Genomic DNA, 25,834 nt, shown 5'->3' on the forward strand with positions numbered 1-25,834 from the left:
TTCAATAGTCATGACAGACCATGAAATGTTTGACCATAAAATTTTTTGAAAATAATGATTAGACCTTCAAAAGTATAGAGAAAATAGCAGTGTCGCTTCCGCGTTAGTCACTTAAGGCTGCAGTGCCTTGATTCCCGACCTGCTCTTCATTTTAAGGGTGTTAATCTGCCACGTCCATTTTTCACCGTCACCTCAAATCCAAACAGCCTCACAAATCATTTATCTTATTTAAAGACATGAAAAACAACTGTCATGGCAGAGGTGAAAAGAGGGAAGGCAGTGGTTTTTCAAAGGGGAAAAAAAAAAGTTCGAATTACACATCCATCCCTGAAGATTTATCCTATCCGGTGCAGGAGTCGCTGATGCCCGGGCCTCGGTGTTGCCGGCCTGTTTAATAGATCTCTCCGTCAGGAGCAATTCTCTATATGTGTAATAGAGCTCTGTGGGGAATGGTGGGCCCGGACCCTCCCAGGGCTGGCTGCCCTCTGGCGAGGAGCCAGGCCACTCTGCCAGAGCGCCCCTAAATTAACCGCCTCTCCGGACCAACTCCGGGAGCGGCTGGGCCTGTGGCCTCGTGCGCCGAGCTGAGAGGAGGCGTGGCATTCCGCCGCCTTACGGGCTGAGCCAAACGGCCTGTGTCCCCTTACCCCAACCTTCCCTCTTGAATCGTTTTTTTTTTTTTTTTTTTCCCTTCTCCATCACGAGACGAGGGTCTTAAGCCTCGAGCTGCACATCGTTAGCCCAGAATCCGCACTAAGGTAATTATCTTTCGTCCCCTGTTGTTTGGAGGCGCATAATTAGCTTTGGAAATCTTCCCAGTCTCAGGATCCAGTTCAAGAACAGTGTGTCCAAGACACGCACGTTGTCTTTTAAGGCGGAGAATGAGGGGCAAGAGAGCTCAAGGGGACGGATGCCCTCAAACAACAAATCTGTGGTGCCATTTGTTTCGCTCTTTTTTAAAAAAAAATAAATACTATTGATACTATTATAAGTACTATTCTTTCTCTCACTCTGTGTGTGTGCGTGTGTGTGTGTGTGTGTGTGTGTGTGTGTGCTCATCAAGGGTGAGAAGTAACCATTCAGATAATAACTCCGGTGGTACAACCTGCAAGTGCTCTAGATGTGTTGCATATAAATTTAACACATTTGGCAAGAGATATAAACAGCTTCATGAGAGAAGGTTTGCTAATCATTGTGTTGAACTCCTTCGGACTGTCATAATAAGAATTTGTTGTTTTCAGTGGTGAGGCATTTTAATACTAATGGACATTGCATTAATGACACATCTGTGCGCATTGCCGGTTGTTGCTATGGCAGCAATGAAGTTTTTAAACTCCAGAGAAAAATATCTACACTCTTAGAACTTTAGAGCCCCATGAAATGAATGTTATGATTTAAACAGCCACTTTTTCTATTATGAACTTTTTCCTCCTCCTATTTTTTTGAACAGGGCAGTGATAGCTCAGTGGTTAAGGTACTTGACTTGAATTCAGAAGGTTGCTGTTTCAAGTCCCACCACTACCAAGGTGCTACTGTTGGGCCCCTGCACAAGGCCCTTAACCCTCAATTACACAAGTTGTACTCAGTCATAATTGTAAGTAGCTTTGGCTAAAAGTGTCAGGTAAATGTCAATCTTCACTACATTTTTGAATCCCTCTCATATATAGAAAGAGAGCTAAAATTGCAGTTTCCAGATTTACAGGATATTTCATACAAAATGTTTCACATTTGGGTATATATTGCAGTGTTATTAGTTGGTTGGGGAAATGAAGTCCAGTATTTTTGAATCTACTGAAATGCCCAAGTACAAAGAACAATGCATACAAACCAGAATTATTTTCTATTCACTTTGAGGTCTTTTTAGAAATCAGATTAATTAACACTCAGGTGATATATTGAGTTGCTTTAGTTTTACTGTCTCTAGTGCTGACCACAGTAAACTTTCATATCTGTAGTGTCAGGATATATTCATTGGGCCTTTTTGTTAAGTTTCAGATAAGCATTCGGTAATTATTCCCAAACAATTGGATCCAGACTGGATTTTGAACTTCCTTACCAACAGGCTAGACTCTCAGGTGAGGCACCCACTCCACCCCCATTCTGCAGTGGAGTACCACAAGGCTAAGTACTGGGACCTCTATTCACTCATCTCCTGTAACTTCAGTGGCATCGCTAAGTTTCCAGATGACGCCACTATTATGAGGCTGATTTCTCGTTATGACAAGTATGTCTACAGAGAAGAGGCGCAGTACCTACGACGCGTGCATTCTGCCATCAGCCTGGTTCTCAGCACTAGGAAAGCAAAGGAACTCGTCGCATAGCTCTACAAATATAAAAGCAGAGACTACTGCCCACCCACATCAAGGGAGATGAGGTGGAATTCCTCTGTATCTCTACCGCCGAGGGTCTTCTTGGTCTCTCAACACCTACATCCAGATAATGAATAGGCATGATAGTGACTAGAAACTAGAGAACCTTTCAGCCACATCAGCATCTTGTGCATAGCTAGCGGTGCACCTGAAGCACCCTGACCTGCCATACAACAGTGTGGGATGCCAGCTGCTACAAAAGCAATTGGAAAGCCCTGCTAGAAGTAGCCGAGACCATCCTGCATACCAGGTCACTTCTGGAGGGCCCTTGGAATCACCCGAACGTTGCATGTGCTGTCTGGCAAACATCACAGGGCCACAGCTGCCCTCCCAGCTGGGCTCACAAGCAAACTCCTCCCCCAGAACAAAAGCAGTCAATAGCGCTGAACTCCTGTGCTGACACAGCCTGGAGCTGCCACCTGGATAACACATCCCCCAAACCCCCAAGCCCACCTGGCACACCAAGACGGTCTTTCCTCCCACCTGGAGCTTATTTCACTTGTACAGCCCAGTTCGATTGTGCTTGAACAGGGGCAATAAAAATAATGGAGTTGAATTTGAATCTTTCAGGTCCATGATCACTGGTGTGTGTGTGCTACATGGCTCCCCTGAAGCCACAGGTCATGGCTTGTCTGTGAAAAATTATTTTAAGGCATAGAGGGAAGTCACTTTTTTTTTCTCCCTTATGCATATTTTCCTCCTTATTTACAACATTTGAGGCTGTGAAACGTGGAAGAGTGGGTGAAGCCCAGTGGTTAAAAAAAACAGGACTTGAAAGTCATAACTCCTTGCTAAAATCTGACCAGCTTTGTTTTACAGAGAATAATGAAATCATTGTGTATCCTGCTCTGCTCTTAATGCTCTCCCTTCTCTCCTGTATCCATGGAAACACTGCATTTATTACCCACAACCAGTTTTTTGGTCTGAATATTTAAAAGGAGGTTAAAAAATATAATATGGGAATTACCAGGGCTTAGTTTTCAGAGTAATTGTGCATTCCGGAGGCAAGGAAAAATTTATCTTATTAACATAAATTGGAGGGCGTTAAACTTCTTTGGTGGTATTTATGTTAAACATCATTGCTTTAGTGTAATTACGGCATTGAGTAAAGAGATAAGCATGGCGCAAGAGCTTTAAACGTGCAATTATGATGCATGCAGTAATGGTGTATAAATGTCCACCTTAATGATGTTCTTCTCCCCTGTCGTTCATAACCGGGCCCCCCCACAGACAGTATCTGGCTCCATGCGAGGCCGAGGTGACTGTGTCTGACTCTCCCGGAGACCGAAGTCATCCGACCAATCACTCGTCGGTGCTGGCTGTCTGACAGACAGGACACATCTTCATAGACGGTTTGCCGTTCGCTCATCTTCCATATAAGGTTAGGTTATTCTTGTTTCTGTATAAGTGTTTTTTGTTTGTTTGCTTGGAAAAGGCAATTTTAGGTCATGGCCTCTTCACATCTTTAAACATGTGGTAATGATTTCTGCTGCATTTGCTGCAAGTGCTGTGCTAATCTTTCACAGGAACTGTAGACATATAGCAAGTAAATGTGGTTTTATTTGTTTTGAATGACTCTCTGACTTGCTTATTGAGATACCTTTTACCGACAGAAAGTGACAACTATCTGGATGTGTGGTATCTGGTTTTCGTCTAGCGCCTTGATCCTTTGTGTCTCGTGCGGGACTGTTTAAAAGCACATGGAGCCAATGTTTAAAAACTACATACACGTTGCTGAATAATTGAAAAATATGGGCATGACTTCTGCACATTTCAGTGATCATACCACATGAGGCACGTGAGACTTGGCTTAACTTTTAGACTTTTGCACTGCGAAATAGCGTTTTGCTTTGTGCGGTATTCCATTCCCACCCACGGGCGCCAGTTGTTTCGTTGCTTTCTTCTTTCCAGAAAAACAGCCCCAGACCTTCTCTTCTCTTCCCTTCTCTTCCCTTAGGGAGCCGAGCCGTTCTACAACTACACAGGCTGTATAGAAGTAATTGAAATTAATAAGCTCCGAGGATTTCCTGCTTACAGTGCCATTACTGGGAGCGGTGTTCTCAACTGCAGGTAAGGAAATTTTATTCTGGTAGTGTTGTTTCATAAAATTTTGCATGTATTTATTAGCTTTTCCTCACTCTTGCACTCTCTTCCTTAGACATTTGGATTTCTTTCTGTCAGTTCTTCTATGCTTTTTCTCTCAGCTCATGCCCATCAGGGTGCCATTTAAGTGAACCGGGTGCTATGGAAACGAATTGGATGAGGTCTCCCATGCTTGCGCCTCTGGTGTCGACAGATGTCAAATCCTTGCCATACGCTAATGGCCAGGTGGCGAGTGTTAGCATAAGAGTTGAATGATAAGTTTAGAAGGTAAGTGCTAGTGTTTGCAGGTGGCTAATTACTTCTGCTTGGGTAGGGGCAAAGTGACAGTAACTCGGAACCAACTAGTCCGGTGGGAATGTTCACTAAAGAGAGAAGGATTGTTTTCCAGATGAACTTGGGTCACAACCTCAATTGTGGTCCTGTTTGGTGAGTGGCTGATCCGAGAGTGCTAGGTCAAACGAGGCCACTGTCCTCGGGCCCCTTCTCAGCTACACTTGCAGTGTTTGATTTGATAGAGATAATGGCATCGCACAGTAAGTGGACAGGTAGTTCAGTCTAAGCCATGCAGTCTGATAGATTTTATTTCTTTACCATTTACTAATTGTAGTTTATGTGGCAGTAATTCTGTCTGATCTGTTTTGTAAAGTAGTGTTCAGCAGTTGACCAATACATACCATGTCTTGACCTGAAATGTAGCATGTGTAGTTTTTTGGGGGTTTTTTTTGTTTTTCCTTTCAAATACTCTGACTGGGCTTATCCTTTAGAGACACAAGGGAGGTTTTCATCCAACACCATACAGCAAGATCTTTTGTGCAGTATCACAAGTGCTGTGTTTGCACTTCATACTGCCATAGCAGTGGAAACTATCTCGTCATTACACCCGGACGTTATGCTTTACACATGCGCCGGCCGTCAAAAAGCGATGAAGCAAGTCTCTTTGTGAGTTTGCGGTATCAACATATTTGAGACAAGCCATGTTTATATTGAATAAAATGTGCAAATAATTGTGATTAAACATACTGTTTAATCACATTCACAAATATTATAAATATGCCCAAATATTACATGTAATCACAAATATTACACTATAGCTTTTTAGAGTTTCTTTTGAAATTGATGCGTGCTCTACATAGTCTTTCTGCGCACTCTATATAGACTTTTTCCATAAAAACAAACATTTGCCAGTACATTTTTTTTCTCAGTGGAAATCAAATGTTATTTGGAAGAAAAAAGCATTTAATAAAAGAAAACACTTCTGACAGGCATTGTAAATCTTTAATTGTTCGTCGAGCTCTTGTCCTGAAGTAGTATGTTTTGTTATTGCTAATTCTGTGCATGTTGCACAGGGGCCAAGGTTATCTCCGACAAGCCAGTGCTTCTTAAAAAATGCGGTTCTGCCCAATTCATATCTCTAAATATTTATGAAAACGGTAAAAAGATCACTTGGTTGACTTATTTTTCTTTATGCGGCCTCAAACATTTTCAGGAAGCCTGAGGTGGGTATATCAAGCCTTGAATAGATGTAAGTGTCCTCTCATATTGAATAATGTGGATGTGGTTATTGAACGGCTGAAAAGCTTTGGTGAAAGGGCACCCTGGAAAAGGAAATGGACCCTGTGTAGGGTTCTTCTGCTTAGCTCACTGTTCTTTCTTTTTTCCAATTTTCGAGCACTGATAATGAAAATATAAAAACAGCGTTTGTAACCTGATAATATTATCAGTGTGCTTTTTCCCATTTCAACCTCTGCATACACGAGCCCAAACTGATCCAAAGGGTAGCTACTGGAACCACACCAGTAACGGAGCTCCACCAGCGGCGTCGATTCCTCAACTATAAGTTGTTTAGCCCGTTCAGTGGTGGACAGAACACGATTGGAATACACCCAGACCAATCCTCCATTTGTTTTTGCTCACTGGCTCACAGCGGTGTTTGTTTTTAAAAAAAATTCTGCAGAATGGCAGCGTTGACCAACCTTTTGACCTCCGCTATTTATCTGCTCACTCGTAGGGAGTGATGACTCTGGCCTTTCTAGCATGAGCAGGTCGGGGAGGGAATGTGTGCGATGGAGCTGTAGGCTGTGCATAAGGTTTAACTGTGCTCTGATATATTGCCATAGTGGTCAAGGACGAGAAACACCCTGGTGTCCTCATGCTTTGATCACCACAGCGATCGATACAGAGTTCTTCGTCTTGCTGTTAATGCACCTTTTCCTCACGGCCAGAGCGGTTCCAGACTGATGCGCTTCTGTCCCAGTCGACGCTCAGTTACAGGACTGCTGAGATGTTGATGCTGCATTTGGTTTATGATTTTAATTTTACAAATTGGGCATGTGTGTGTGTGGGTGTGTGTGTGTGAGATGCTGGATGAAGTTAATTACAGTACTGCTGGATACAGAGGGGTTACCCCATACACCCACAGCTCCTCTGATGAAACACTACATTAAACTCTGAATTCTGCTGTGTCGTTTCACCACTCACACAGTCTGACTCTCTCTCTCTCTCTCTCTCTCTCTCTCTCTCTCTCTCCCTCTCTCTCTTTTCTCCGGGACTATTTTTCCGTGACAGTCTCGTGCGTTTTCCAGGTCTCCCTGGCTCCGGCACCAGCCAGCAGTCTCCCCGCCTCCTGCGCCTGCATCCGACCAAGCTGAGGTCACCCGCGGCGGCGGCGGCCCCGTGGCCGCCACCCTTGCGCCCTGCTCCGAAAGGCCCCTGCCTCGACGGAGGGGGGGGGGGGGGGGGGTCGGCACCTGCCAGCCGCTCCCTCTGCCCAGCGGCGCCGCTGCTTACCTCTGCGACTGCCCGCTCCATTTCACGTGGCGCCTGTGTGACAAAGGTAGGCCCACCCCCCTCTCCACGCACTCCCTTCACGGTCAGTGGACCCGAAGGGGGATGGGAACAATGGCGGTTTTATGCTCCAATGCAGGCTTTGGCACCGAGGTAATCCAACTTGACATCATAACCTTAATCCCCTGATCTCTAGATAGGGCGCATCAAAGCTAGTCCACAAAAGACGGCCACTGCACGGTGCGCTCAGAGAAGCTAGCGGGGCCACGAGATGGTGTAGAGATTCGTTAAGGAGTTTTGAAGACAATGCCTGCGCTCGCAGTGGAAAGTGCTAATGAAATCCAGGTTAGTGAGATGAGATCTGAGAAGCACCTGTCTGCTCTCTCCCCCTCGCTGCAGTCTTCGTCTCATGCTCCCCCTTCTACTCGCCCACTAGAAAATGTCAGAACTTTTTGCAAATGGAGATATTTTGCAAATTGTCTCTCTACCAATACCAATCATTGGACCAGACATAGCGCAGTTCTGTAATGGCATTTTTAATGATGATGCAGTCACACGGGCTTTGGATATTAGTGTTCTGCAAGGGCTGGCTTTTGTGAAATCATCCAGACTATGCGAACTTTTAGTGACTCGGATACATAGAGAAACTACAGATGTGATTTGGCAGGCAATTACTGGACTTGCAGTGAATGCATTTTTCATACACAAAGATCTGATTAAAACTCTGCTGTACCAGAGAGAATAACTGGGCTCAATTTATCAGCCAATCGGCTTTGTCCATCGGCCGCCAATGCTAACCTCGACGCTTCGCATCACGGAGCCCCCATGGTATCATGATGAGATACTGACTTTGCTCGATTACACTAAGAATTAGACATACAGCGTTTGCTAAGTTGGCTGATGAATGTCATCAGAAAAACAGCTTGAAACACACATCGCTTACCACGTTATTTATTGATATTTTATACCACTTTGCTCGTCACAACGTCCGTTAATCAGGCCGAAGACCATTTGCAAGCCAAGAGCGTGTCGAGAGTGCTCGACACCTTACCCACCGAACTACTGTTGCCCCCCTATCAAGCGACGTGGCTTGCGCATCCAGGCCCTGAGGGTAGCTTTTCTTTTCTCACCCGTGCTCGCGGCCAACACGTCCCTCTGTAATGCGGACTGCGCTCTCATTCCGCCCCTCCCCAGTTCTCCTGCTGACTCGCCGGTTTTGCGTCCACGTCGATAAGCCAATGCCCAGGTACAGAGCTAATTTGCTGAGTCCCATCTTCATTCGCTTCCATGGATGGAATGTTCACATCTTCTGGCAATGAACAGTAACTGGTTACAAATTAATTAAAAATCTCTAATCCCCTCTACCAGTGTGTGGGTTCTATTTTTGTTTGGGCTTTGTACTGTTAGTAGGCTGCGTCAATGAATTATTAAGGCCGGTTTGATACATAGCTGGAAATGTGTTTACGTTTTCTCCACAGTACCCCCCCCCCCCCATATTCCTGAACATGGCTATAATATCCCCTGAGCACCACAATAGTTTGCAAGCAACGTAAACATGTTTAATTTTTTCGACTCTGTTAAAATTACATGTTCTTTAGTGCCTTCAATTTAATTGAATAATACTAAATTTGCTTCCTAAATTTATATATATATGGATCCCTGTGTATGGACCAGTAATATGAATGAAATGCCGCGTTTTGGCTTTGTGTGATTGTGTCGCGGGTGGAGTGATTCAGGAACAAATGGCTCTAATGAGATACCTGTTCATACGCGTGTGTTGGCGGGTGGGCTGCGCTTTTGGTTCGACGAATCTGGTTCTTGGTGCTCCGCCGGGGGAGCAGGCCAGGACACCTTCCACGCGCCACACACCGACATTGCTGCTGCCCCTCAGAAGGCAGCGTCTCCCGGAAGAGCTCGCCGACTCGCGCCCTGCTCTTGGCTTAACGCAGCCTCCGTCTGCGTGCAAAATCCGCCAGCCTGCCCCGAGCAAGCGGACGTGGAGGGGCACGAGGGAGCGCTTTGGCCGAGAGCTTTCCGTTGATGCGTTATGGCATTTCAGCTCGGACGTTAAGTCACAAATAATTAATCGTCCCGTCAGTCAGTAGCGCCACATAGCACAAATATTAGTGCCACAATCATGGCGCTGGTGCACGTGGCTGGAAATGGGTCAGGCTACATCTGTAAGCCGATGCTGAACACACCGCCTTCTATAGTTGCCCCAGCCCTCGCGACGTAGCCACCTGCACCCACCCCAACTCCGCACCTCGAGGGTCCCCCGGGTGGCAGAGAACGGCAAGTGAGCGCAGGGTCCTACGGCGTAACCTCCGTGTCGTCCGGGCCTGGCGCGCCATCTGGACCCGGCGGCGCTTTGCGTCAGCCCGCCCTTTCCTCGCAAGCCGTTAACGCGCCGGATGTGGCGGGTCGCACGTGCGCCCACGTTTCTGCCCCCAGTATGAGGAGGAGGCTTGCCGTCACTCGGGCAGGCCGGGAATGATGTTACCAGCGTGAGCTGACTGAATTAGGGCAGCTATAACAGCGTGCCATATGCCATACACCACAGACCAGTGAGCAGGTCTGAGATTTTCTTACACACACGCACACACACACGTGCGCACGCGCACAATAAATTGTATTGCATCTCTGACGCTCATTGAAGACGACATGCAGCTCATTTCCACGCAACCGGGTCTTCAAGCAGAATAACTCTGCAGTTAAGGAGCAGGGACGCATGCTTTTCTGTCAGAGGGCGGAAGCATTATGTCTGATTCATTCTGCTAGCATATGCCTTCCCGCAGTCGAACCCATTATTTCATGTCTTTTTCCAAACACTCTTGCTTCGCGGAGCATTAAAGGGTTTTATGCTTTACGGCCGCGCATATACCGCGGGAGACCAGGCGAACTGTCGATAGAGCAAGCAAGCTTTTTACTCACATGCACAAAGACGGACGAGCATGTTTGTTTTTTACGGACCTGCTTCGATTGAGCAGTTTGGGTTGAGTAGATGAGGGGTAAAAAAAAAAAAAAAAAGAAAATCTGACCACGTTAATTCAAGCATTTAAGACTAGATATGTGACGGCACTAATTCTCGCTATACCCCTTCGTAAATGTTTGAGTTCAGATTAGTCTTAATATGTGTAATTTCAAGTCCCATATTAGGGCTGCGATTTAAATCACGATACATTGCACATTGCATTTTAGAAATCCTTCCCAGTCATATATACTTTGTAATTATGATAAGGATTTATCCTTAGTCGTAGTTTATTCCAAGATGGCTCGTAGAATTTGAGTGGCCGCATCGATCACTGAACACGTAAAAGTGGGAAGTGAGGCATGGAGCATTAGATCCCTGCATGGAAGCGGACGGGTGCACTCGGTGAGCCTGGATAAACAAACAGCGGGGATTCCTGTCGGCGCTCGTTCTCTCGCCTCCATTTGTTTTTCCGGCTGATTTGGCGCGCGCGAAACACGGAGAGCGCGCCGGAAAGTTCCGTGTCAGCAGCGCGCCCAACGTCACGCCGCTCCGTTTCGGCTCCTTGTGGAATTTTCTGTAGCTTGGTCGGATCTCGGCCTCCTTGGGGAAGCGTGGAGGCGAGGACGTGTCGTTCGCTTTAAGACTAATACCACGAGCTGAGCCGTGTGTCAGGGTTATTAGTAAAACACATAATCCGGTTTTCCTCAGAGAGGTGCTGCCCGGCTGGATTTCAGTGAATCTCCAGTGCCCACGTAGGTGAAAGGGCTCCCAACTGTGCAGTTCGTCCGTGTCTACAGTCATCCTTATTTCCATCATCTGTGAACGTGTTTTACATTTACCCCGGGGAAGCTGCTGATATGCTAGGTTGACTAGTTGCTGCTGCATATCCATAAGTGAATGCTAATGCTTTAAACATTTTAAAACCTTTAGCAAAAGAAGAACAGAAAATTTGACCACCGGCCGTCTTTAATGCACTGTTCTGTGGCATCCTGCAATACCTACACCAACGTATTCATCCGCTACATTTCTCCAAATGTGGAGATGTAGTCGGTGCTTCATCAACAGGACTAGAGGGCAAACCGTGCCTCCCTTTTCCCCTCGATAACGCGCAGGCTACTCTCCGCTCGTGCTCTCGCGCCCTTTCCCCAGCACCTCTGCTATTTATTCTCAAAGCGCTAATTTGTAGATAATTAAGTAATTCACTGAAATGCTATTTGTCTCTCTGGGCAGCGTACAAGGCAGCAGGGGTGCTATATTTGGGGTCTGCCTCATTTGTCATCCCCCACGGGAAATATCACATTACCATGCATCTGTTTTTATTTATTTATTTAAATTATTTGTTGATTTAATTTTTAATTCCTTTTCGCTGCATCGCCACACATGTTGCGTTCGCCGATCCTCCACTACCTCCTCACAGATGTTGGCGTTTGCACATCGCAGGGATAACACGACCCGTATTAACAAGCTGCAGGATGGGCAGCGACGATGGAGAAATCCTCCGGGCGACTCACGGGTGGTCTAATTGGGCCCGGGCCCTCGCCAGCGCCTCCTCGCAAAGCTCCCTTCGCCAAACTCGGCCTAATTAGCGAAATCCATTAGCCTCCGTTTGCGAGAGGTCTTTGCTTCAGTGGAGCCGGTGCCAGAACAAGCAAGCGGGTAATTACGCCACGAACTTGGGACATGGCGATTAAGGTATTAGATGGCGTGGACTTGGCGTTTTAAGACGCCTGCTTTTGTAGAGGGAGACTCGATTCACCACCAGCGGCCGATGGGTGGAGACGCTGGCGCAAATCAGGGAGCGTGCTTGCACGGTTCCGAGCGCCGGGCTGCCGCTGGCTCCCATTCCCGATCGTGCCCTTTAATCGCCCGGCCCGGAGGTGCCGCGCCTCTTCCTAGCATGATGTTTACTTTGCCTCTCCTGTGTGTATCTGACAGATCTTATCCGTGCTTATCTCACGCTCTGCCACCCCCCACCCCCGGCACTGGGAGTGTGTAGCCCCCCCGCCCCCTCCCCCTTGCTGAGCCACAGAAAATCACGCCCTCTTGAAAGGATCTGTGGGTCTAGATGCAAGCCAGCTGAACGATGGCAGCCACCCCCCACCCCCCGTTCCTGACGCCCACAGCCCTGCCTCAGTTTGAGTGGGGGGGGGGGGGGGGGTGTTGTGTGTTAATGCTAATTAGCCCTAGCTAAGGAGTCTCATCTAATGTCCTCTGTTTACTGCTATTTTTTTCCCCATTAACCAACACCTTGTAAAACATGTCAATGGTTTGGCCCTGTATGTACACTTGATCCACACGTACACACTTGGACATTCACACACTTCACAGTGTGTCAATTTGCAAGTGGCTCCAACTTTGTCTACTAAGCCAAAGCACTATCATTTAATGTGCACTTAATGTGCACACAGGACTTGTGGACTATATTTGCCTGCATCACCAAAAATACATCACCAGGTGAACATTTAGTATTGTTGTTTTAAGGGGCAAACATTAACATTTCTGTGAAAGATGATTGCACTAATCCACATATAGTTATAATTTAATATTTTATTCATGCTTTTCTGTAGCATTAGTGCATTATGATGGAAATCCAATATCGTTGCATGCTATGCTATGTGTTGCAAATAGCTATCTGTGCATTCACTGGGCTTTTTTAACTAATCACTGAATGCACACTGCACACTATTGGTGTTGCTGTCGTGATAAATCGTCACGTGAAAACAGAGTTTTGCAGAAGCAACTTGCACGTGAAACCCATTTGTAATTATGATGATGGCTTGAACGATTTGCGCCACAGATGTTGGTTTATGTTGATGGAGCATTGGCAGCTGTTCCCTCAAAACTAGCAATATTATTAGGATGTGGAGGCCTCAGCAAAAGTAGATTGAGCCTGACACATTTGCTTGAGCGCTGGCCTTAGCACCTGTGAACAAAGAAGCAACAGGATTGCTGAAGAACTCCTTCACATTTTCCTTTCTCGTTTCCTAAAAATTTTTGACTAAGGTTGCAACAAGCAGTCATTTCCATAATCATTTAATTGGTACAGTTTTGTTTCAGTGAAGTGATTAATCGGGAAATGAAAAACTGTAGTCTGGCAATAATTAAATGTTTCGCATTATACACAGTTTAAATCAAATTAAAAATACAAGGATTATCCCTCCATTTTAATGTGGAACACCTACTGTGTTCTTATTTATATTTGCAAAAATAAATATAGAACATATTTATCAAGAGCTTAACAGCAGGCCTGACTTGCTCTCAGACATTCTTTTACTCTGTACTTGGTTTAAAAGTTCCGGAAAAAATAAAGAAAATCTGTCCCATGAGTGACGCTTCAACTGCAGTTAAAGCATGTAGGTATGCTGGTTCTATAAGAGCTTTGCATTGATTTTCAAATTAGTGCTTTTATAATGATAAGCTTTTCTAAGTTCGGTAATACCATATAATTAAAATTTGATTTTACAGCCAGACCCTGAACATGAATTAACCAGGCACAGATATCTTAGCAATGTAGCTTACACCTTCAGTCAACAGTGGTTATTCTGTTTGCTAAACTAAAAAAGAGTTATCTGAAAATCAATGACACACATTTTGGACTCGTGATTAGACTTTTAGTATCTTGCCATGCTGAGTTTCTGGATGCTCTGTTGCATGCTAGCGTGTGTGTTTTCTCTGACACGCATGGCACCACGCGAGTGAGCTGCATTTTACACATCTTACAGGAGAATCCTACAGATAAAAGAAAACAGAAAACCGTTTCCCTTTTTTTCTGCATTCGGGGCAGGAACTGATCATGGCTTTGCAAGACCACTGGACACAAGCATCTCTCACACGCACACACATTTTGTGTAAAATGACACAAAATGTACAAAAAAGGTCAAAGAGCTGCTCTACACAAAGGAACACTAATGCCATAATCACACGTTGTCCAAAATATTCTACGGGAAAGTTACCGACAGTGTTCCAAGAGTCGATGATGGAACATTTGAAATGATGCAGTGATTCCATTATTAAACATTTAAATACACAACTAAAATAGACAACTTGCTCCATGTCCACTCTATTCAGATAATGAGCTAATATTCAAGCATAAAAAAACCAAATCATATATTTAAACCATATAATTCTCACTTTCATTGATTTAGTGATTTCCACATAATTTAGGGCTCTATTTTTTACGCCTGCAAAAGTGCTTGCAAGGTTTTTGAGCGGCCTCGGGCCCTGTGGTCTGAGGCCCCATGAGACCCCTGGCAGTCAGAGGAACCTGAGCATTGGCCCCAGTGGCTCTGTCAGTAATCCATCACCATTTAGGGGTTATAAACAACATTGTACTGTAGCCTCTGCTGTCTGTATTTTCACTCTGTGAATCATGTGATTGAAAAGAGAAGCACATCATTATTATTGATGCTGATATAATTTAGCTTTTGACGTCCTACTGTCACCCAATACAGAACATTTCCGTTTTCAATGAACTACATAGTTATTACATGCAAAAAGAGAAGCGAAATGCAGACAAATACTTAGTTTCAGAAAAATGCTAAAAACATTAAGACCACTAGGAAACAAACCCACAACATTTTTGCCAGTTGCATCACAGTTCTCCAAGTTCTGCTAAAACAGTTCACAGCATTTTCTCTGAAAGAGTGATCTTTGCAACCAACAGTGTGATGGTTAGATGAGGTCAACATGTGCCTCCCAGTAATTTAAATAATTACCACTCATTTAGGCACTATTTATGCACGTGCACGACTGACCTATAGTAAAGACCTTTCTCTAAGGCTCTTCATTATAGATCAGTGCCTTGCACACTGTATGTGACAGGTCTATCAATATGCATATATACATCACCAAAGTGTGCAAATACCCCAAGCGGAAGGAAGGAGCAACTGAATTGGGGGCAAGCACAGTGGGACTTCATCTATCCTCGCTCTTTCTCGTCTTGATCATGACCTCTTATAACGTCTCTTTTGCACCGTGGTCCCCCATGGCCACAGAAAAGAAGGGGCTACTCGAGTGCTGCAAAGTATTGTGGGAAAGGTCTAGGCCTGAATCTGGAATGGCTGCTCACTCGCTGTAAAATGCGATTACATTGGATTTAAGCTAATGGTTTTTACTACCCTAACAGAGAGCAGAGAGCCATTTTAGCTTCAGCAGTCAAGATGTAGTCTGCTGAAAAAATAAGAACTTGCACACCATTTTCTTTTATAACTGAAAAAGCACACATTCATCACTTCAGCCTGCTATGAATGACACCAGGGGAAGTTCTAAACAAAAGCATTAAATGGTCATTTTTTGTTGATGGATTAATGCATGATCTCGAATTGTTGGCCCTGCAGTGGGAGCACAGAGAATTCTTCCTCCCGGATCAATGAATCTGGGCGGGCTCTCTGCTCTGTGGGCTTGACAAAAACACCAGCAAAGCCCCACAGCATACAGAGAATGAAACTGCAGGAATTAAATGTTATTTCTGTTTCCATTTTGCATTTAATTAATCAATTAAATGCTTTTGAACTTACTTTGGGACACAATTGTTTTACTCAGTTAATGAAATGGTAAAATACATTTAATGCTAATGTACACTTTTTTTTTTACAGAAAGGTAGAAATACTTTAAATTGTTTACTTTGGCCATCCAATGGCAACGATGCATTATCAGGACTAATGCTTTATTGATCAATGCTGCTGCCATCAGTGCCTTAATCACAGTATGTGGGACCGAGTACCCTCATCTGCTGTATCATATTGATGGAGGTCCTGAAGGGCAAAGGGTCACCGAGGCGTCGTGTTCTCTCCTCGGGAAATTAGAAAGGACGTGCTACTTTCGATCTCGTTATTTGCAAGGTGATGGATTGTTTGCGGTCAGAACATTGTCTAACCACCATCCATAACAAGCAGGGAGGTCTTGCTTCAGCCCCCTCCCCCCAATCATATCCATCATGCCATTTTCATTCAGCTGCTTCCCGGCACCCCTATTCATTGTGTAAGGGGGTTTTACCAGTAGTGCACACCTCCCATACACGGTCATATTTTCAGGGGATAAACAATTTGTTACCAGAAATAATGTCACTGTCATGAGGGCTATGCGCAAGAACACCTTCCCACTCAGCTAAGTGACCCAAAAAGGCCCTTCAGCCCAGCAGGTGTTGTGCCAGGATTTTCAGATGTCTCCATCGCAAAGCAGTACCTTGTGCATTATGCAGATATTTCTGTCCTTCTATCTTTGCTCTTTTAAACTTGGGCTTAGTGAGATTTTTAGTAAAAGACTGCAAAAAAAAAAAAAAATCCCATTTCTGCCCCTTGGGTTGCCAGGGTCAGGGTTATGGTGGTGCTGCGGTTTGTTGGGGGTGGGGTTGTGGGGGGGCAGTGCTGGGGGTGGGGTTATAGGTGGTTGTGCCTCCTTGCATCCCATTAAGCAGAAGCAGCCCAGCTTCAGTCCTGGGACATCATCCAGCCCGGCTCGCCGAGCCTCGTCATTCATTGCTTCTTTGTGCAAAAGCTCACGGGTCCTTCCTGCCGTATTGGAACCTCGCCCACACAGGGAGGACACCTCTCCCTGCCTCCTTCACCCGGGTGTGGCCCACAGCCGCCCGTGACCTGCTCACCAGTACCAGGCGCCCTGGATAATGGGACAGGCCTGCATACTGTGTGTGTGTGTGTGTGCTCACGCTTACATGTGCACTTGCTTGCATGCTAGCTGTGTACTCATTACTTAATTTTCGCGATGTCAACATCAAATTCCAAAACGGCTTTTTTGCCAACTCAGCCGTAGCAGCTAGGACTGTGATGAGACATGATGAGACGTGTAAACGTCTCATGTGCGTTTGTTTTGTGGTTCCTGTCTGAGCTCTCCCTTTCTCCTGCTTTTCTCAGTCATTTATTTCCCTTTCTTCAGCAGTACTTCTTACCTGAAGCTGCAGCCCCTTACATCCATGGATGCAAGCTTCCAGATATCGTCTGGCAGAGGAGCAGTAAACATTTACCTAACGATGAAAACAGAGCCAGCCCATGGAACCATACTTTGCAGTGAGTGTCACAATAACAAAGCCAGTTTGCACCATTAGTTTTTTGTTCTTAAGCTCCATCTGTGAAGTATTTTGGGACTATTTGTCAGTGTCAGTGATCTACAATCATCTTTGTCATTTCAGGCTGCATTACTTCCAGAACCCTCCACCCCCCTCCCGGCTCTCTCTCTCTCTCTCTCTCTCTCTTTCTCTCTCTTTCTCTCTTTCTCTCTCTCTCACACACACACACACACACACACACACACACACACTCATACACACACACAAACTCTTAAGGCTTCAGCCTGATCTAATTTTACTATAGAAACCTCTCGGAGATCCTAAAAATGCGAGGCTGAGAAGGTCAACAGATATGACATTCATTAAGCGTATTCATTTTGTGCAGAACTCTTAGTTCACGGCACTGACATATTCATAATGAACTATATGTTTCTATGGTCACCTGAGTGGTGATAGCATAAAAAAATAGAGAGAGAGACTGTCTTAGACCTCTGAAACATTGTTGAAGAGCATAGCTAGCATGGCGGCCTCTCTCGCTCCACTTGTTATAGTGGATCGTTGCTAGACAGTAACGGGCTGGGTACATGTACAGCACTGAGCAATTAACATGCCCCCCTACCCCGGCACCGCAACCACCCCAAGCACCATCCGTTAGCTTATAACATGAGTGGCACCTTGGAAAAACACCCTGATGGGGTACACACATTATGCAGAAGCAGCCTGTAGCTTGACAGGAGACATAGAAATCAAAAGCAGGTGAGAATTAGCCGCAACTAACGTTAGAGAAGATTGGTGATAAATGAGAAAACAATTACACGATTTAGTTCATGGCATGCAAAAACGATGCCGTGGCAAATTGCAAATACGAGCTGCGCGAGTAATTATGCTACGCGTTTTACATGAATGACACAGCCTACTGCACAGTGCCTTTTCCAACGTATGCGGGCACACTCACGCGAACGCACAAACCAACCACTAAGTTATGATGCCGTACATCTGACAGCTATCCTCTGTACTGATTTACACAGATGCACTTTCTACAGCTTATCTGATTAGGAAGGAAGTCACTCTGGACATGTTAATGACCCACAGAATGTCTCTCAGTGCAATCAATCACACCAAACAAGGATATCTGATGTGGCTTAGATTTAATCTGATGGAAGATCCTGTTAGCTAATTGGCAAGTCTCTTTAAATGAGGCTTCTCAATTATGGTGCAGGCATCAGATGAGGCCCTTTGGCTTGCATAAACCATATTGTGAAGAGATTTCCTAATGGTTTGTTTTGCCTTTATTTGTAACATGAGATAAATGTCTAAAGGTGCTTGTGTGTGTGTTGTGTGTGTGTGTGTGTGTGTGTGTGTGTGTGTGTGTGTGTGTGTGTGTGTGGTCAAATGATGAATGAATTATTAATATGCGTATGATTCATTTGTAATCACTTCAGTAGAAAATACTGTATAGAAGAAGTGAAGGAAACCAAAACAGTAGCACATTGTTTTTAAAGGTGCATGCTGTAATATTAGAGCAACAAAGTCATGACTGTGGTATTTGGTTCTCTCTGGAATTCTAATATAACTTGCAGTACAAACTCATTTTTATCAGTGAGCAACATGGGAAGAAGTATTGCAACGTTTGAAGACATTTTCATGTCTTAAACTAATTAGAACAGTTTAATTAATATTAATGTTGTAAACTCTTTAAAGATGAACAACTAGTACAAAAATTAAAAATAAAACGATGGCATAGTGTGCTGCCTGTTACTGTGCAGTTTACACAGTTACTTTACGCCAGTTGTTTACAGGTTCTCTGTGCAGTTTACGCAGTTACTTTACCCCGGTTGTTTACAGGCTCTGTTCAGTTTATGCAGTTACTTTTTGCCAGTTGTTTACAGGCTCTCTGTGCAGTTTACGCAATTACTTAATGCCGGTTGTTTACAGGTTCTCTGTGCACTTTACGCAGTTACTTTACGGCAGTTGTTTACAGGCTCTCTGAGCAGTTTACACAGTTACTTTACGCCGGTTGTTTACAGGCTCTCTGTGCTGGTTATGCAAAACTGTTAGAAAGGCAGCAATGAAGAGTCAGATGCACACTGTTTATTTGCATGCATGGAGAATCAGGATCAGTTTTGTCTTAGCCAGAAAGAACGGTACTGGTATAACCCCAGGCAGTCATTTCAGCAACACAGGAGTGTGATCAAATGTAAGAACCAGGAAACAGAAGGAGGAGATGAGAGAGGGGGTATGTATAGGGAGAGGACTGCATGAGGCCTGGGAGTTATAATACACTGGCTGCTGTTTACAGGCTCTCTCTGCAGTTTATGCAACAGTGCTTCAGTTTTTTACAGGCTCTCTATGCAGTTGCTGCACACCGGTTGTTGTTTACAGACTCTGTGCAGTGCATGCAGTTACTATACATTGATTGCTTACAGGCTCTCTGTGCAGTTTATGCAGTTACTGGACGCCAGCTGTTTACAAACTCTATGTACAGTTTATTCAGTTACTGTACACTGGTTGTTGTTTATGGGCTCTTTGAATTTGGTCTCAGTGTCTCTTTGTTATGAAACATGCAGTTTGGCAATTTGAAAAGTCTTGATTATATAGGATAGGCTCAGAAAACCATACTGCAACATCATTATCATGATAAAGATGAAATATTGTGAATCTCTATTGTTGTTGTTGATGATGATGATGTTAATACTACTACTACTAATAATAATAATAATAATAATAATAATAATAATAATAATAAATGTATTACCTCAAATTCAGACACAGCACACATAGCAAGATTAGCAGTTATAATTAGTGTAATTACTATTCTGTATCTCAAATGTTTTGACATTGGAATTGTGTTTATTCAATCATAGTCAAGCAAGCAATTTAATTAGATGTTAGTTAGATTTTAATTAGATAGTTGTTGAGGGAGGTGAAGAATTTGCACTAAGCATTTGAAAAGGTGTATCTGAAAGGACGTTTCCTCAGAAACAAATGTGCTACCATGCTAGAAAGCTGTAACAAAATTACTTTAGGTTTTGTTTTCCCCCCTGTGACTTCATAGGCTTTAAAATGAAGTCCTCTTTATATGAAACAGTGGGCCCAAGGTCTGTTCTGTCACGGGACACCTCCCCCCCCCCCCCCCCAAGTCACGTTGTACGGCCTGCCGCGTGCAGGGAATGTTCACCCTTGTATGTAGCCACGCCCTCCGTGATGGCACGCACCTGCACGGGGTTTAACGTCGATTGTTTGTCTGTCTATTTAACCCCCCCCCCCCCCGTCAGTGCGTGCCTCATTGTTGGTCATTGTTAGCGTCGCTATATGTTAGCGTTAGCCATCGTCGATGTTTATGTAGTCTGTGTTAATGTTCACGTTGTTTTAAACCCATTTGTGTGTTCACGTTCACTGTTGTTCTTTTCTGTGAATGCCCCCGTTGTCATTTGGGGTTCATGTCAATAAATGTTCCACACCGTCAAGGGAGTCTATGCTTCCTGCTCCGCGCCCTGCTGGCCAACGTTACATGCTTTACCAACCAAAGTACATCAGCGCCATCTCTTCTGAAGAATATCACTTTAAGTAGTGTGCTGTATACATGCTCACAATAGATATTTTGCCATAAATTACATTACACACCGACCACAGTAATAACCGCTCCCGGTACCCTCTGATATAACTCCTTAAGGAGATGAGTTACATCTACATTTTGCAGACATAGATGGCAGATGGGATGTTTTTTGACCCATGTTATCAGAGTGAGATTGCTCTTGATGTCAAGTTCGCAAAGTCATTTTTTACCTCCGCCCTGTCAGATTAGCTGTGTGAGCACACCTCACCTGCCATTGGCTATCTGACAGTGTTTATCTCGTGTCACTGGCTGTCAGAAACCTCATGAATTCTCTTTATAGATTAGTGGTCTGGGGGTGGGTCAAGGGGGGGGGTGGGTTTGCTCTGCTTGTCTTGTCATTATTTTCCTATCTTTAGCCTTTACTTTTGCTCTTTGCTTTCATTGTTGGATTTGAATTTCATTTTGTACTGAAACGCTTGAGTTAAACACAAATTTGCAGTTACATCCAATGAGTTAACTGGATGAATGAACAAATGAATGAATGTTGTTGTCAGTATACGCCTCGGTATTAATATTAATAAATATCAAAGTAACTTGATATTTTGAGGGGTAGTTTTTCAGATGGTAGGCTATTATCAATCTTGACCTGAAGGGACCAGCTCTGGGTGGCTGAGAGAAGTAAGAGAAAAATAATTGGCACCATTATCGAGCAAGTTGTTTAGTAGAACTTGCTGTAGAACGTTCTCCTACCGTGTGCATTCAAATGCGTTTTGTCCAACCGGCCAGGACGGATCATGAGGATCACACAAGCTATGCCAACTTGTATTAAAAAAAAACAAAAACAAAAACAGGGTTGTTTCTGGATGAATGTGTCCCTTTCCTTCCCTCTCTCTCTCTCTCTCTCTCTCTCTCTCTCTCTCTCTCTTAACCTTAGGCCTTCGGGAGCAGTATGGTTGGGGGGACTCGTGAGAGCAGAGTTAATCAGTAGCCAAACCTAAGATGTGCATCAGAATCAGAACGCAAGGCAAAACTGCAAGCAAGCCGCATCCTCCCCCTTCCCCTCTCGCATTCGCCCTCCCCACCGGAGCTCAGCACTGGCCTCCCACAGGGCTGCGTCTGTCAGCTGGGAGGTGGGGAAGCATGGCACTGAAGCAATGGGCACAGAGAGGGAGGTGCTGTTAAGAGGCGGCATATGGGGGGGGTGGGGAGTGGGGCAGTTGACGAGCATCGACAAAAAGGACGAACGCTCCGTTAGGCCCCGCACAGGGAAACAGCGCCGCTGGGACGGTGAGGAGTCATTCGTCATTTCCTCGCCCTGCACGCAGGGGGGAGGCAGGACGGATGGGGCAGGACCAAAAGTGGAGTCGCAGAGAGCAGCTGTCCTCGAGGACATGTAATTGTTTCCAGAATGTGCCACCACTACGGGGAAGGCAACGGATTCGGCCAGGATCTAGCCTCTACCCCCCGATTTGATTCCCGGGCGGTTCTGAGCACTTTTCGGTAAACCAAAGCATATCCCTAACCATAGTCCTAAATTTTAAATATGTCTGCTTGATGTTTTATTAATGGTTAATGAATATCAAACTGGATCCCTTGGTAATGGTCGATGAGTATCAATGTGGGCCCTGTATAATTAGCTTGCCACAATTGGAGGAGAAAACATCTAATGAGTCATTCCACAGGAGGTATGTTTTCATGATGCAGCCTGACTCGTGCACTGATCTTTCAAGACCGAGTCCCAAGGTTCACAGTCCTGCAGATCACAGCACTAGAGAGTTGGGCACTGTCCCCGATTTATTACACTTGACTCCACTCAGCAGGAAATTAGCAGCGGCTGATTTAATTGATGTGGATCGGTTAGACCAAGGTGAACGGTATAAATCTGCTGTGATGTGGCCCTCCAGGGTCCCGAGTTTGACGTCTCTGCTTCGGTAGGTCGGGGGAGAGCTCGGTTAGTTGGAGAGACAATGATGTGTGTCACCCCCCCCCCCGCCAAAAAAAAAAAAAAACAGAAAAACCAAAGCACCCACCTCAGAGCTGGAGTCATAAGCATCTTTTGCACTGGCACAGTGTCAAACCCCTTGAGCTCTCCAGTTGATAGTCAGCAGCTTACTCCAGAAAGCTACCTGCTCTTCCTCACGACATCAAGATATCAAAAGAGAATAGAAGAACCGGGACTCTGCTGGGTCTTTAGTATGCCCTCGCTATGAACCCTATCCCCGCTCAACCAGAGAGCTGCCACAATTGAGCTAGCGAGCAGGTGCCCGGCGTATCGGCTCCATCGCATCCGTGCGAAAAATGCTCGCATAGCTTTAAACTTCAGTGGGGAGATGGGGGCGCAAGGCCGGCTCAGGGACTTCCTGCAAGTTCATGTGCGCAACCACAGCGCCAAGCAGCATTATCGTAACTGAAAATGCCAGAACTGTAAGAGCCGCGCACGCAGTCAGCCGTGGACGACCGCTCTGCCTTCGCATAGCTGCGTAGGCGCATGCAGGCCGGGCCGATTGAGCGCCGAGGGCTTTTTGGCCTTGAAGCTGCTGCAGCCTTGGTTTTAGCTCGCTCTCACATGCCACAGGCAGACTGGCCTCAAACACTGACCTTTTACTTTGATGGATGTGTGTATTTACAGTTAGAAACTTCTGTCAAACACTCCAAGTACATTGCTGGTTTTCAGTTTCTCCAAATGTATTTGCGTACGATAAGGCATTCAGCTTTGGGGTTGAGGGGAGGGTTTATTTAGGGTGTGTTTTATATTTGTAGTTGATTGTCTTGGTCCTGGACCAAAGCACAAAATGAAACATTGCTGAATTTTTGTCCTGGTTCAATTAGTGTTCATACTGACGCATTTACCATTGACCTAAAAGATATAAACAAACGTTATATGGATACAGACACATAGATCGGATGTAAATTTTTTAGGATGTAAATTTTGCGACAAGACCATAATGCCAACTGAGGTTTCAAAACTACACTTTTAAAAAACTGGGGTTTATGTACATCTGGTGGCATTTTTGCCAGTTGAAAAATACAGAAAATAGCCAAAACAGTAGCAGGAATTTCTCTGCATCTTGTGACATCACATGCTGTATATGGTTTGTTTGGGTGCTTTTGGCCTGTGCTGTACTCATGCTTCAAATGAACCGCACTAGACATCCATTGGAAGCGAACAGAGACCGACCTGCTCAGTGATTCTCGGGCCACTCATTTTAGCAGGGGGGACTGGTTTTAATCAAAGCTGTCAAAGATTCAGTGCATTTCCAAACATGGGAACAAAGCATGTAGCCACTGTTACCACAATTATGGGAGAAATATTCATGGCTACTAGCTTTCATTCATTGGTAGTTATCCTCAGTTATCCCGTTCTTTAACCCTTTGAGGAGGGTTTATATATATATATATATATATATATATATATATATATATATATATATATATATATATATATATATATATATATATATATATATATATATAGCAACCATTCAAGATTTTAAAAAGGAGACAGAAAAAAGTGATATATAAGCTTTTCTAAATCTTGAATGGTGGCTATAGGTTTGTCCACATGGTTTGCAGTTTTTGTATCATTTGTATTTGTTTTGAGGTCCTAGTTGGGACAAACATCACTTCACACCTTGAGTTTTGAGCTGCTGTTTTGGCTACAAGGAGCATCACACTGAACATTTTAAAGTCATGCCTGTGGGCTGATGGTAAGTCAGGCACGCTTTAACCTTTCACATTTCCTCTGTGCGTTCAGCCCGGGAGCAGAACTCCGGCGATCCGTTTCTCCACGTGTTCCTCCGAGGTGCCGACCAGTTGCCAGATTGGGCTGCAGTGCCATCTACGTCTTGAATGCCTTTGCCAGGGAGAACATTAAATATAACACAGTGGTTCCGATAACAGTGAGGTGAGCTGCATTTTTTTTATTTATTTAAAATTATTATTTTATCCAATATATATGAATACCTATTATCTGAATATTTATGATATGAACATCAGAAAATAATACATTGGGGTTTTTTGTTGGTTCGTTTTTCATGCATCACATTTGTGAAGTATTTATAAACAAGATGTTAATGTTAGAAATGTATTTCTAACATGCTTAAAACCTACCAGCTGTCCCAACGAGGGAGCAAACCCTCCGACTTCGTATCCCAGGACAGAGGGATCAGGAAGTAGAGAGATAGCTTTGGATTTCTGATTAGTTTCAGTGGCGGGAAAACAGCGGGTCCCCGAGTCTCGGCCCTGCATCACTCTGGAAGGCCACAGGAACGAGCGTCTGTTCATTTAGAAGTGCTCTCATGCCATTGGAAAGGAAGGGACCTGCCTCGCTTCGGCGGGGCCCGCCGAGGCGAGGCGAAGCCACCCCCTGGAAGGCAAGGCCGAGTCGCGGGTAAACAGGCTCCGCCGCACGTTTGTCACGATCTCATTGATTGTCTCTGTGCCCCTCCCCAGACAGGCTGCAGCAGCACTGCACTGCCTGAAACCCCTGCCTCACTCTCTCTCCTTTTGTTAACATAAAATGCAAGCGTAGGGGCATGAAATCAAGGAATCAGAAATGCAGCCTATATGGGTCCTGTTTTCCAGAAGCACCCTTCCGGTGTGTGTTTGAATTAATGCTGAAATAGTAATCTGGAACATGAAGTAAAGGCCACAATGGCTAGTCTAGCTACATGCTATTGAATTGTCTTTAAAACAAAGAAAGGAAGCACTTCAATAACTAAATTACATTTCCATTTTCAAGTTTTATTAAGATCAGGTGCTTTTTTTTAATGGAATTGGCATGCATATAGGTGGCAGGTTTATCACCAAAACACCCACGTTTGTTAGTTCCTATTTCTAATGTGAATGAATTAGGCCAAGTTGTAAGCAGTGATTTGGCCTAATTCATAAAATTCAGGTTATTTTGAACCTGAGATACTCATAGTGTGTCATGGCTTAATGTTAAGGGGACCTCAGCAGCTACTCCTGTGGATGAGGTGAATGCTTAGTGCAACTTAAGCTGCTCTTTCTCCTGCAGAAAGCATCATCCA

At 44.7% G+C, this 25,834-nt stretch overlaps 1 protein-coding gene across 1 annotated transcript in view; it reads left to right on the top strand.

Annotated features, from left to right (window-relative positions):
• Positions 1-25,834, top strand: part of eys (EGF-like photoreceptor maintenance factor) — a 147,871-nt gene that overhangs the window by 82,113 nt on the left and 39,924 nt on the right. Inside the window, 9 exon segments of the mRNA XM_081714325.1 lie at positions 3,600-3,750; positions 4,327-4,439; positions 4,574-4,697; positions 4,786-4,898; positions 7,055-7,305; positions 13,025-13,030; positions 17,097-17,249; positions 24,559-24,606; positions 24,609-24,708. Coding sequence (XP_081570451.1) covers positions 3,600-3,750; positions 4,327-4,439; positions 4,574-4,697; positions 4,786-4,898; positions 7,055-7,305; positions 13,025-13,030; positions 17,097-17,249; positions 24,559-24,606; positions 24,609-24,708 — 1,059 coding nt within the window.

The sequence above is a fragment of the Electrophorus electricus genome, chromosome 5 (assembly GCF_041902795.1).
Source record: "Electrophorus electricus isolate QZ-2024a chromosome 5, ASM4190279v1, whole genome shotgun sequence".
Lineage (NCBI taxonomy): Eukaryota > Metazoa > Chordata > Actinopteri > Gymnotiformes > Gymnotidae > Electrophorus > Electrophorus electricus.